General features: G+C 40.8%; 1 protein-coding gene across 1 annotated transcript in view; it reads left to right on the top strand.

Moving 5' to 3' along the window:
* DPYSL5 (dihydropyrimidinase like 5) overlaps nucleotides 1-13035 on the top strand; it is a 65863-nt gene that overhangs the window by 19892 nt on the left and 32936 nt on the right. The window contains exon 2 of the mRNA XM_014067879.2: nucleotides 3138-3402. Coding sequence (XP_013923354.2) covers nucleotides 3142-3402 — 261 coding nt within the window. The 5' untranslated portion in view covers nucleotides 3138-3141. The remainder of the gene's footprint in view (nucleotides 1-3137; nucleotides 3403-13035) is intronic.

The raw sequence follows: 13035 nt of genomic DNA, 5'->3' as shown, positions 1-13035 counted from the left end.
GTTTTCATAGCTCCTGTTGTCTACGTCTGGAAGCTCAGTATGTGGTAGCCATTCAGATGTCTCATGTTTGGAATCAGAATAGCTCTGAAGAACAAGAATGCATGAAAATCTTAGAGATGTCTAGACTAGTCAAAGTATGCAGGCATAGTCATACTTGATTACCTGGGAAGAGGGACAATATCCTTAGGACTGTTAACCTAGCCACCTTTGTTAGATCTTTGATCCTTTTGACTATTATAAAGGCTACTTAGGAAGTGACATGCAGGAGAGTTGAGTCCATGCAGTGGTACTGGCCTCCAAGAGAGGGGATAGTTCTACTGGCCTTGAAGTAGGCAATAATACACCCTTCCCTCACTGCTGGACTCAACCATCTTGGACAATCTTCATTGAATCACCAACTTAGGGAAGGAAGGCCTTTGGGCAGGTTCATCTTTTGCATTAGTTGCACCCTTTCTTCAATCAGGAGTGCCGTTTAGATACACTCATGTCCTATTTGCCTCACAACTGGACTATTGAAATGCACTGTCCATAGTATTGCCCTAGAAAGTCATCTGGAAGCCATAGCTGGTTCAGAATTCAGTGGCGCAAGCAGTAGCTGACACTTCTTGTTATGCCCATTTACCATTGGTGCTTTGTGAGCTGCACTGACTGCCAGCAGGGTTCTGAATGAAATTCAAGGTGTTGGTTATTATTTTTAAAGCTTTTCATGCCTGGCTCTCACCTTTCAGAACCTGATAGCTGAGGCACCAGATATTAGGTATTGGATATTGTAAGCCCGTGATGGAGAACCTATGGCACGCGTGCCAGAGGTGGCACACAACTCCCTCTCTGATGGCATGCGAGCCATGGCTTCAATTCAGCTCCACCGCACATGTGCGTGGCTTCCTGCCAGCCAGCTGGTCTTTGGGTCTCTGCTGCACATGTGTGGGAGGTGGGGGAAGTTGTGCACACATGCACAGGGATGCATGCAAGGGGTGTTGCATATGCAGGGTGTGTGTGCGAGGGAGTCATACACACATGTGCAGGGGGTGCTTGCATTGCATTTTAGGCGTTCGGGGACGTGCGTTTTGGGCACTCTGACCAGAAAAAGTTAGCCATCACTGTTGTAAGCCAACCAGCGTCTTCTGCAGTGCGCAGCTGTAATAATTTATTCGTCGATTATATAATTATCAATAATTTATTATAATAAAATGTAATAATCATTTACATACTGGGTGCCATACCAAAAAGCCTTAATAAATAATTAAAAAACAAAACAAAAAGCCTTGGATTACACTTAGAAAATCTGTGCATTGATGAAATTTCCATCTGTCAATGACAAAAAGCCATACTGCTAGGATCTGCATATATGCTACGCTGATACGTTATGACATCCCAGAGAAAAGCTTGCAAATAAAGGCCAACACCAGCTAAAGAACTGACAGCTCTGATTTCACATTGTTGTGTATATTATTACTGTATATTTTATTCATTAAACATGAAACTCAATCGACTGAACATTCAAAAACACATCACAAATACTATTGATTGGTGCTAATGGTTGATACAAGTTGCTGCCAGCATCTTAGGTATCAACCAAGTAACTTCTTAAAATGTACGATGTTCCAAGTAGCACAGTTTTTTGCAGTTCTGCTGGTGTCATTGCAGGAAGCTGCAATTTTTTTATGTGTTTTGTAAAATTCTTGGACATGGTACTAAGTGCCCCGACGACAATGGGTATCACTGTTACATGTTTCATCCATAATCACGTAGTTTCAATGGCCAAGTGGTGATATTTTGTGATTTTCCCCCCAGTTCTTTTTCTTTGACTCTGGTGTCTCCTGGTATCACAATATCAATAAATTGTACGTTTCGGTTTTCGACAACTGTGATATCTGGCATGTTGTGTTCCAAATGATGATCCGTCTGTATTCTAATCTTCAACTGAATCTTCAACTTCTCATTTTTTATATTATTATTGTACAATTGTATCACAGCGGCCAGTTGTTTCGCCAGATTTGGCATTGGTTACTAGTCGGGCCCCACCCAGGGGCCTAGGACGTCGTAACGTATTTTCGTAATATGCGTGCAGATCCAGGCAGTGCGGCTTTTTGCATTTGACTGATGGTGATTTTGTCAATTTTTAACTGTTTTAAATGTAATTCCAGTGCTTTTGGAATAGCACCCAGTGTGCCAATTACCACTGGAATTACCACTGCTGGTTTGTGCCATAGTCGTTGAATTTCGATTTTTAAGTCCTGGTATCTTGCGATTTTATTATTATTATTATTATACAATTGTATCACAGCGGCCAGTTGTTTCGCCGGATTTGGCATTGGTTACTAGTCGGGCCCCACCCAGGGGCCTAGGACGTCGTAACGTATTTTCGTAATATGCGTGCAGATCCAAGCAGTGCAGCTTTTTGCATTTGACTGATGGTGATTTTGTCAATTTTTAACTGTTTTAAATGTAATTCCAGTGCTTTTGGAATAGCACCCAGTGTGCCAATTACCACTGGAATTACAACTGCTGGTTTGTGCCATAGTCGTTGAATTTCGATTTTTAAGTCCTGGTATCTTGCGATTTTTTCATGTTCCTTCTCGGCGACCCTGCTATCACCTGGTATTGCGATGTCTATGATTGTGACCTTATTTTTCTCAACCAGTGTGATGTCTGGTGTATTATGCGCCAGTATTTTGTCGGTTTGTATACGGAAATCCCACAAGATCTTGACCATCTGATTTTCGGTGACTTTTTCAGGCTGATGTTCCCACCAGTTTGTTGCTGTTTTAATATTATAATTTTTGCACAAATTCCAATGGATCATTTTTGCTACTGAATTGTGCCGCAATTTATAATCAGTCTGCGTGATTTTTTTACAGCAGCTGATTTATTATTATTATTATAGCTTAATTATTATTATTATTATTATTATTATTATTCAACATCTGTCTATTCCTGATCCTTGAGAAGGATTTGATAGGTGAACAAAAATGTAGTTCTAGTCTAAACATCCGTATGACTCTGTAACCAATCATAATACTAATACAGTTATACTGTTAAACTCACAGAGTTGTTTGGCGATCAGCTGTTTGAACTGAAACTGTGTTTTGCCAATTCAATTTTCCGTAACCTGTCTGGTGCCTTAATTTTTTCAGAATCATGCTTGCCAATGCTGCCATAATGAGGATCCTCATCAAAGGGGGGAAAGTGGTGAACGATGACTGCACCCTCGAAGCTGATGTTTATATTGAGAATGGCATCATACAGCAGGTGGGCCGTGAACTCATGATTCCTGGCGGGGCCAAAGTCATAGATGCCACTGGCAAGCTGGTGATCCCTGGTGGCATTGATACCAGCACCCACTTCCACCAAACCTTCATGAATGCAACCTGTGTGGATGATTTTTATCATGGCACCAAGGTACGTTTCTCTTTTGTGCATGCTGTTGTAGTGGGCAGGTGGGAAAGCGGGCACTCAAAGGATTGCCTCATTTTGGGCTGTGATGAGATATTCAGCAGTTAGTTGTAGTATGTGAGAAAGATTATGGTGGGAAGACTTGAGTTCCCAACACAGAGGGTTTATGAGCAGAATGATTTATTCATGACTAAACAATGAATCCAGTAAAACATCACTGATTTCTGCTGATTTTTCCTTCCCATCCATTTAACATTGAGCAGGAATAGCCAAAACTCCAGAAGATAGGCTTAAGATACAGAAGGATCTGCAAGAATTATTGTCTTTTTAAAGAACGTTACAAATATTTAAACCTGGAAGAGATAATAACAGCTCTTTTTTTTGAGATATCAAATCTGAATTTTAATTTAGTCATCTTCACAGTAAACTAATAACCAATGTCAGTTGGCAATTGAAGATTTTTTTTAAAAAAAACGGTTGTTCTGGCTGGATCTTTTGCAGAAGACTAACTGTCACATAACGTACATTTTGTTTTATTGAGAATAATTTCAGTACCATAAAAATGATACTCTTGAGATGATTGAAAAATAAAAAAATTAATACCTGCAGAATGGAATGGGAGTGACTTAATGAAAGATTTGAATACTGAATATCAGACTACGATGAAGAAGTTGACCTTAAGGACATATATTTCCATATTATGATTGAGTAGCTCTGTATTATAATAGAAAATACTTGCAGTGCAAGTCCCCACTTCCATTTCCTCCTCATTTAGTCTTCACCGTGTCAGGAATATTCAGAAAATATTCAGATGATATTCAGAAAAATATCATCCTCTCATAACTCACAGAGGTTAAAATGTACTCAAATATTCATAATTTTTATAGCTGCTGCTACTGCTTATGACTGTGCCAGCACTCCTAATTTTGAGATTCTATCTGGTGCACCACAGACAATATTACAGGGTTCCACCACAAAACCGCGCTCGACTAAACCGCGCCTGACTAAACCGCGTCGCTGACGTCATCAAGAGAGCGACAACAGCGCGGAGACAGAAGCACGCTGTAAACCCTAAACCTAAAATTAACCCCTAAACCTAAACCTAACCCCCCTAAACCTAATCCTAAACCTAACCCTAAACCTAACCCTTAACCTAAACCTAAACCTAACCCTAAACCTAATCCTAACCCTTAACCTAACCCTAACCCTAAAGCTAACCCTAAACCTAACCCTTACCTTGTTGAATCGGCTTGCTTTCAAAGCGCTATTTAAAGCACCCTTCTTTCTCCACGCTGGCTGTTGTCGCCCTGTTGATGACGTCAGCAACGCGGTTTAATCGAGCGTGGCTTAGCCGAGCGCAGTTTTGATGGGTCACGATATTACAGTAGTGTTTTAAGTAAATATGAAAGATGGGACTCTTCCCTTACACTCCTGAATCTAATTAGCGTGGTGTATTTATGAATACTGTTTCTTAATGACAATACACTTTATCAGCTTCAACAATAGCTTAATGGGTTTCTTCAGGTAGACTTGTAAACGGATGTCTAATCCAGCTGTGACCCATTCCTAGCTCCTGCTATTGTTAATTTATGGTCAATTCTTTTGTCTTACCAGAAAGTATGTAGTATCTTCAGTACAAGAGCAGAGTAAAGTTGTGAATGAGACAGTCAGTGGTTACCGCATTCCTATATTTCCAAAGAAACTCAGTATACTCGTAATGATCTAGCTCCTTGCATCCTAATCATTCTCTTGACAGTTGAGACTCAGACAATTGATTGTCTTGACCTATTTCTGTTTCAAAATAAATGTCTGCTTACCAGGGAGGGGATATTTATTTCCATAGAATCAAAATTATTTACCTCACAATTTCTATTTCAGATAATGCCATTATATATAGTTTGGGAGGGAGGGAGTTCACTGTTTGTTAAGAAAGGTTAATGTACCTGCCTTTCAGAGAAGCCTTCTACTTTTTCATTGAGCTTCTGTGTTAGTTTATTTCAGTGGTGGGTTGCAGCCGGTACGCCCCAGTATGGGCATACCGGAGCACCAGATACCGTTCTGTTCTGGTGCTCCAGAGGGCCCGCCTGCCCAAGCTCCTTATCAGTCTTTTAAGGCTTCCGCACCTCCGTGCAGGTGCATGGCGCAAACAGTGCTTGCACAATGCTCTGTGGAGCAACTAGAGTGCTTCCGAGGTTCGCAGAAGCGCTAAGATGCATGCACGTGATGCACGCGCCCCTTTGGACACCACCAGGCCCGTTCTATTGGAACGGGATCCGGAACCCACCACTGGTTTATTTCCTTTAATTTCAAAATCACTCCATTTGCTGGATAGACTGGCTGGTGATTGCTCATTTTGAAGATGGACGTTTTGATGAGAATTATGTTGACACAGTGAGCAAAACAGCTGTGTGCCTTGTCATCTTCCTGTAAGGACTCATGGCAAACTATAAGTCCCCAAAGGAGCAGGGGCAGCCTTGCAGTGGAGATCAACTGCCAGTTGACAAATTCTGGCTAGCTAATTCTCTCTGGAAAAAGGACAGATTATGGTATCACTCACATGTATTTTAGAGAGTAGCTCCTTGTGAGTAGACTGCAGAAATTCAGATTTTTTTGGTTGATTCATGAGTCAAGTAGCTAAGAGTTGAGGGATTTCAATCAATCTCACAGTTATATTGTAGCTTATATAGACACAACGTTTACCAAGCCTTATTTCTGAATCACTTTTGAAAATTGCTTAACTGTTTGTTACCTCTTAAGAACCTTTGGAGCAGCAAATTTTAAAGCATTAAGTGAGCCCCTTTTAATCCTTAGCAAAAGACGTTTTAAATACAGGTTTGAGGCTGTAATAAAAACCTATTTGCTTCTGCCCATTGTAGTTCCCTTCTCACCTCTAGAATGGTAATCTCAACTTTACTACCAGCTTTAAAAAACCATTCTTTCTATTTTCATAATGACTGTAAATTGTTTTTATTTTTATTTATCAAAGCTCTTTTTTTTTCAGGTACTGTTGAAATATCACAATTTCTATTGTTTTGATTTGAGTAGAAGTTGGCAAGTAGAATCTTTCAGACATCTTTTTAGGCAAATGAAACATCTTCTTGTTCTTGAAGTTGCTTGCAAAGCAGAGGATGTTAGAATCTGAAAGTCACCTTTAACCCTTCAATTCTATATACTTACATCCTTGTGGAGCCAGCAGGCTAATACCTCTTTAGCTCATCCATTCTTGCATCTTGTGGGAAAGGTCAGACATAAGTTGCATGATTTTCTACTATGATGGTTTGTAGATATCAAAACATCAATTCAACATCCATTTTAACATAGATACTGTATTTTCCGGAGTATAAGACGCACCAAGATTTTGAAGAGGCAAATTAAAAAAAAAGTTTTTGCATTCTGCAAACCTCCCGTTTCGCGAAAACGGGCTTGGTTTTTGTCAAAAAAAAGAGCATGCATAGCCTTTAGGAGGCTTATAGAATGCTCCTGGGGGTTGGGGGGCAAAAATGAGCAAAAAACAGCCCATTTTCTGCTCATTTTTGCCCACCCCAGCCCCAGGAACACTCTATAAGCCTCCTAAAGGCTATGCACTGCCATTTTGGTAAAGGGGTGGGGTTTCAGGAAGCAAAAATAATGCTGTATTCAGTGTATAAGACGAAACCCAGATTTTCACCCTCTTTTTTGAGGGAAAAAGGTGCATCTTATACTCCGAAAAATACAGTAGCTCTAAATTTAAAGAAAAAAAAAGATAATCAGTGCCTGTCGGACATCTCTTTGCATTCAAAATGCTGTGCTGATCTATCTCATTTATTTACCATATTTTTGGGAGTGTAAGACGCACCAGAGTATAAGATGCACCAAGATTTTGAAGAGCTAAATTTTTTAAAAAACGTTTTGTCTTTCCCGCCCCCCCCCCAGAGCACTCTGCAGGCCTCCCAAACCCTCTGAAAACTGAGGCATGCAGAGTTTGAGAGGCCTGCAAAGTGCTACTGGGGGCCGGTGAAGGCAAAAACGTGATGTGTGGGGGCTCGATCATCCTAAAGGGTAAGGCTTTTATTGATCTCAAATCTGCTTTTCTCTACCCCTTCCCACGACAGGGCAGGACTAAACATATCTCCCTGCGCTTTATTTTTTTTCCTCTTCCCTCTGACCGGAGACCACGCAGAGCTGCTTGAGCTGAGGTGGCGCAGTGGTTAGGATGCAGTACTGCAGGCCACTTCAGCTGACTGTTATCTGCAGCTCAGCGGTTCTAATCTCACCGGCTCAAGGTTGACTCAGCCTTCCATCCTTCCGAGGTGGGTGAAATGAGGACCCAGACTGTGGGGGCGATATGCTGACTCTGTAAACTGCTTAGAGAGGGCTGAAAGCCCTATGAAGCGGTATATAAGTCTAACTGCTATTGCTAACTGCTATTGCTTGGCCCAAGGAGCGGCAATCGGCTTGCTTCTTCTCTTCAGTGAGGAGAGAAAGACACGTGGGGGCTGCTGAACTGCCGCTGCTGCTCTCGACCGGGAATGGCCCATTGGGTGAGGAGGGGGTGGGGATCCATTTCATTTGGATTAATGGTTCCTCATGGTGGTCCCTGAGCCGCAAAAGGGAAGTCCAAAGAAGATGATCTGGCAAGACTGCCTCCTTGAACAACCGGGCTTGTACATAGCCCTCTTCGCAACCCCGCTTCCTTAGTCTTGGTACAAAGCAGGTGCCAGGCTCCCAACTACCATATCTCTTTGCTACATGCCAGATCTGGGCAGATTGGAGGTGCGGGTGGAGGAAGAGAAGAGGAACAGATTGGGAAGTTAAAAACCTGGAACGGGATACAATCAAGCTCCTGAGACTTCGCTGCCACCCCAAAACGCTGTTACTGCGATCTCCGCTGCCTGGAACTGCCCGAGAAGGGGCAGGTGAAGTGGGCTCTGCAGAGATCGCTGTAACAGCATTTTTTGGGTGGCAGCGCAGTGATCCAAAGCCAAAGCCTTTGAATCAAACTTGATTGTACCCCATTCCAGGTTTTTAACTTCCCGATCTAGTGTCCAGAGAAATCTAGCGTCTCTGAGGCACCTCTCATTTGCAGGAGGAGGAGGAGGGTGGCACATATACAAAAGCCTCTGAGTAACTGGGGAAGAAAGCTGTGGTTTTCGGGCAGCGGTTTTCAGCAGGTTCCAAGCGTGGCTTTTTTCCCCAGTTACTCAGAGGCTTTTGTATATGCCACCCTCCTCCTCCTCCTGCAAATGAGAGGTGCCTCAGAGACGCTAGATTTCTCTGGACGGTGGATCGGGAAGTTAAAAACCTGGAACGGGGTACAATCAAGCTTGATTCAAAGCCTTTGAACTCCTGAGCTAAGCCTCCTGAGTTGAGCCTCCTGAGCTGCGGGAAGTGGATGCCAGCGATGCCCTCAGGGCGATGATGTTGCGAGCGGAGAAGGCTCAACCCCCTCAGGAGCCGCCAAGCCCTTGCTGGCCTTCTGATAGCTGTGAGGATTGTGGAGGAAAGCGTTTTCAGGTGGCGGATCCCCTCCCCAATTCCAAAACCAATGCTTGCAGAAGGCGCTGCCACCTGAAAGCTCTTTCCTCCATAATCCTCATGTTTCAGGTGGCGGATCTCACCAGGGGAAAAGAGAAGGTGCGTATGTGGTGGGAGGAGGCTCAGCGGCTGTCAGAGGAGCGGCAAGAATTTGGCGGCTCCTGGGGGGCGCCTTCAAAAGGCTTTCAATGCAATTCCCTGGGCCACTTCGGGAATCAGGCTCCATGTAGAAGTGAGGTTCCCCGCTGCCTGGAACCACCCCAAAATCCGATGCGCAGACCAGGTGGGTAGGGCTACATTCAGAATATGACACACCCAGATTTTCACCCTCTTTGGGGTGTGTGTAAAAAGGTGCATCTTATACTCCAAAAAAAATACCGTACCTATTACTATATGAAAGTTTTTCAGAGGTAATGGTGGGCTGTTCACTCTTCCTCAGTGAATAACTCCTGTTTCTTTATATAGCAAGAAGAATACATGGGAATGAAAAATGGGGAACTAAAAAAAAAAAGACTGGGAATAATCCAGGGAAGAGTCAGGAAAGAACCAAAGAGTAGTAGAAAAAAGGAGCACAATTTTCCAGTTATGATAGTGTATGAATTGAAAGTTCACCCTGTAAGAGGGAACTCACAAAAACTAGATTATGTTCCAGCATCATTTGCTACATTCACTTTTTATAATTCATTTTGGCTTCATTGCTTGGCTTTTTTTGTTAAATTTGTTGCTATTGGAGCAGAAAATTATGTGTTCAGAAGTATGGATTTGTTTCAGAAATATGGATTTCTGTTTTCAACTGTGACATGTTCACAGTTTGGGGCCGATTACATGTCTTTGGATCCCATTAGTATGCTTTTCTGTGGATACATAGCAACGATGTGTGCTTATTATGGCAGTCATTTTTTTCTGAAATTCAAAATATGTCCACCTTTATTGAAATATTGTAATGCAAATGGGGTTTAATAGAATGTCTTATTATATGGTTTCTTTTCCAGAGGATCCCCCTCTCATCTCCCTCCGTGCTTCTTACATAGTGAGAATGAGGATTATTTAGGAATGAATACCTATATAATTCTTAATTCTTGAACAGTCATGATTCACCAAAATTATCAGCTTCTTTTTATGCGCACCTTTTCTCTGGGTTTACATATGTGAATAGAGAGTATGCAATCTCTGCCACAAATCTTCCAGATTTTTACAATTTGATGTTAGCCTACTTTTGGGGTAGTGCCTTGATAATCCTTCTGGTGGGCACCTTATCAGGTATACTTCCCTGATCCTGATGCATGAGAGAGCCAAAGCTACCAAAATTTGTGCTGCTTTGGTGATTATTAAAAATATAAAAAATGAAATAATTTCTACAGTGTAACCTCTTGATCACTTCATGTATAGTTAGGTGTTCCTTAGAAAGTAGAACAATTTTATTTAAAAAGCAAATTTTACTTTAAAAGAACAAATGTAAAATTTCTTAGTAAATTTGGGTTTACAAAAGTATGTGCAATGTTTCAGGTGGACCACAAGATGGCAGTGGTCTGCTACAAATGGTGCAATTTCCTTTGGGAAACAGGAGAGATGCTACCTTTAATAATACAGGTTACGAAAATATTCCAAATAAAATTAATAGGCAAAGACAAAAAGTAACATTAAGTATACAACTTCCTGTAGTAGTCCAGAAAAATGGAAATACTTAGCCACCCTTAGGTGGAGATTCAAAGAATCTTAGCACATTCTCTAGCTGGACATTCACTTAGGTCTATAAAAGTAGAAAACTCTTAAAATTTGTCCCTTCTGTGATTTACCAATGAATGTCTTTTCCCTGAAAAGTCTACTTTGATCAGAGTCTGGAGAAGACAGCTCTTAGTTTAATTATTTTTTTCACTCCAGCATGCACCTTGATCTTGAATAGGCTTTAGATATCTCCCTTTGTTTTTCAAGCACTCAAAAGTGTCAGAATAGATTATACAATATAGGCGAAGCCAGATATTTATGTTTATTCTGCATAGCTCAAATGATGTAACCTCATGTTTATATTCATAACTTTTAAACTATGTTAGTACAGAGCTTTGATTTATTTCCCGAAAAAACTTTTGATGAACTACATACATACTCCCAGCCAAGGGAGGAGTTGAGATTATTTCTCTGCCTACTGAGAGAGAGAGTATTTTTCCCTTATGAAGATAATGATTCTGAGTTAAAAGGCAAACTGAATGTCTGATTCTGTTTGCTAGTTGACATTCACAATACTGGCTGAATTCTAAATTTCTGGTTGATCCTGAAACTATGGTAGCTGGGGATAAGCTTGTGCACTGTTAATCTTTATTAGGCTACAGAACCTATTTATTCACTAAACTGGGAACCTAGATTAGTTAGTTTATCATTTATTATATTAACTTAGATATGAATTGATTCAGAATTGCTACGTGTGTTGCTTATAAAATTCAAATCTCTAATTAGCTATTATTAGATAGTCTTTACCAGGTTATCAAAAGTCATTCATTATCAACTGAATCCACTCCAGTATTCCTAGAAAGAAGAATTGGAGTATAGATAATGTAATAAGTAAGCAATGCAGTAAACAGCCAGCCAAAAAGAATGGATGAACAGCTGGCTGGGACATAAATGATGTCCTTACAAAAGAAGACCAGAAGGAAGGAGCCTACGTTTGTTAGGTGGTGAAGCATTCTGTATCCTTGGTGCCATGCTGGAATAAGCTTGGGTACACCAATAGGCCAGGGAATCTTAGCTGCAACGTCTTTGTGCTAAACATTTCTATTTCTGTATTTGAATCTCAGTTATGAGCTATGGATTCAATTATGGACTGTAATTAAATCTTAAATGTCTATCCTTCAATAATTATTGACTTATGTGTTTGAGAAACAAATTACTAACAGAACAGGTTCTTGGGGTATGCACAATCTTTCACATTATTTGTGATTATTATTTTCCATGTCAAATGATTGATGGAATTTCTTTCATATGAATGTTTGTGCTCCAAAATAAAGTTAATCCTTCAGGTATCAAATGGTCCATGAAAGGAAGTTTTAGTTAGCTGTAGCTTCATACAGTAAATTAGGACCTTGGTTGAGGGAGATTGTATGATCTATTGTGAAGCCTCTGCTCCCTTTCTTCTCAAGAGGGAATTATTCATATTCATCCATCTCTTGCATGTAAGTCTTACAGGAGACCAACTTACTTGTGACAATAAGTAGAGGTACTATGTGTGGGACACAAAAGCCAAGTTAAGGAATGATGACGTTTAGAACAGTAGTAACACAGCAGCTTACATTAAATATTTGATTCTACTTCCATAAGGCACAAGCACTATTCTTTCTTTGATCATCTTCTAGTAACAATGCATTACCCATAGAGCATTTTGTATTGGTACCTCACATGCAAACCTGATTAGATCCCCCTAATTAAATAATATAATTCTCTGCATCTCACCCATGGTTAGACTCTTGTAAAAGGCATATACATACGCTTTGCTCAATGAGAAACAGCTGTGGGCATTTGCCATTCTGTGGGAGCAATCTAATGTATTCTTCCAGTAGAATGCCAATCTGAGAAGGGGAGGAAGCAGTTGGGGTCCCACTTTCTTGGTAAAGGAAGGCAAACTAAATGGTTTGAAATCTGTGCACTTATTAGAGTTGCCACTTTTATACTCATCTTGTGATACTTTGGTACTGGTATCAGCAGCATCCCATGAATGGAAAGCAGTCATCCTACTTCCTCTTCCTGAGATAGAAAGAAATCTTCACTAAAATTAATAGTCTGAGATGAAGGAATAGTCTGAAATAAGTTAACAAGTTTATACTACTAGTTTATAAGACTTTTAGCCATTCTGGAAAGAAAGAATAAAGTAGGAAGGTGTAGGCATAATATTGGTAACTATTTTTGGCAGCTGTCAATATCCCTAATTAAACTGTGGGTGGGGTGTGTGTTGTTCATTGAGGCGGCATCAACTGTCTTATTTTACTTGGAAACCGGCATATAAGGAAGATTAGGTAATTTACTGTGGAACCCGGAGAAGTAAAAAAAAGGGTATTCTTTCATATGATTTCACTGGTTGTGACATAGAAATAGCTTTAGCTTTCATCACCTTGGAGGACAGCCTGGCCAAAGCCCAAT

This window comes from Thamnophis sirtalis, unplaced genomic scaffold (genome assembly GCF_051295495.1).
Source record: "Thamnophis sirtalis isolate CommonGarterSnake01/CBP01778 unplaced genomic scaffold, rThaSir2_p1.2 scaffold_6, whole genome shotgun sequence".
Lineage (NCBI taxonomy): Eukaryota > Metazoa > Chordata > Lepidosauria > Squamata > Natricidae > Thamnophis > Thamnophis sirtalis.
The sequence above is the reverse complement of the archived record's forward strand: the minus strand, read 5'-3'. Positions and strand labels throughout refer to the sequence as shown.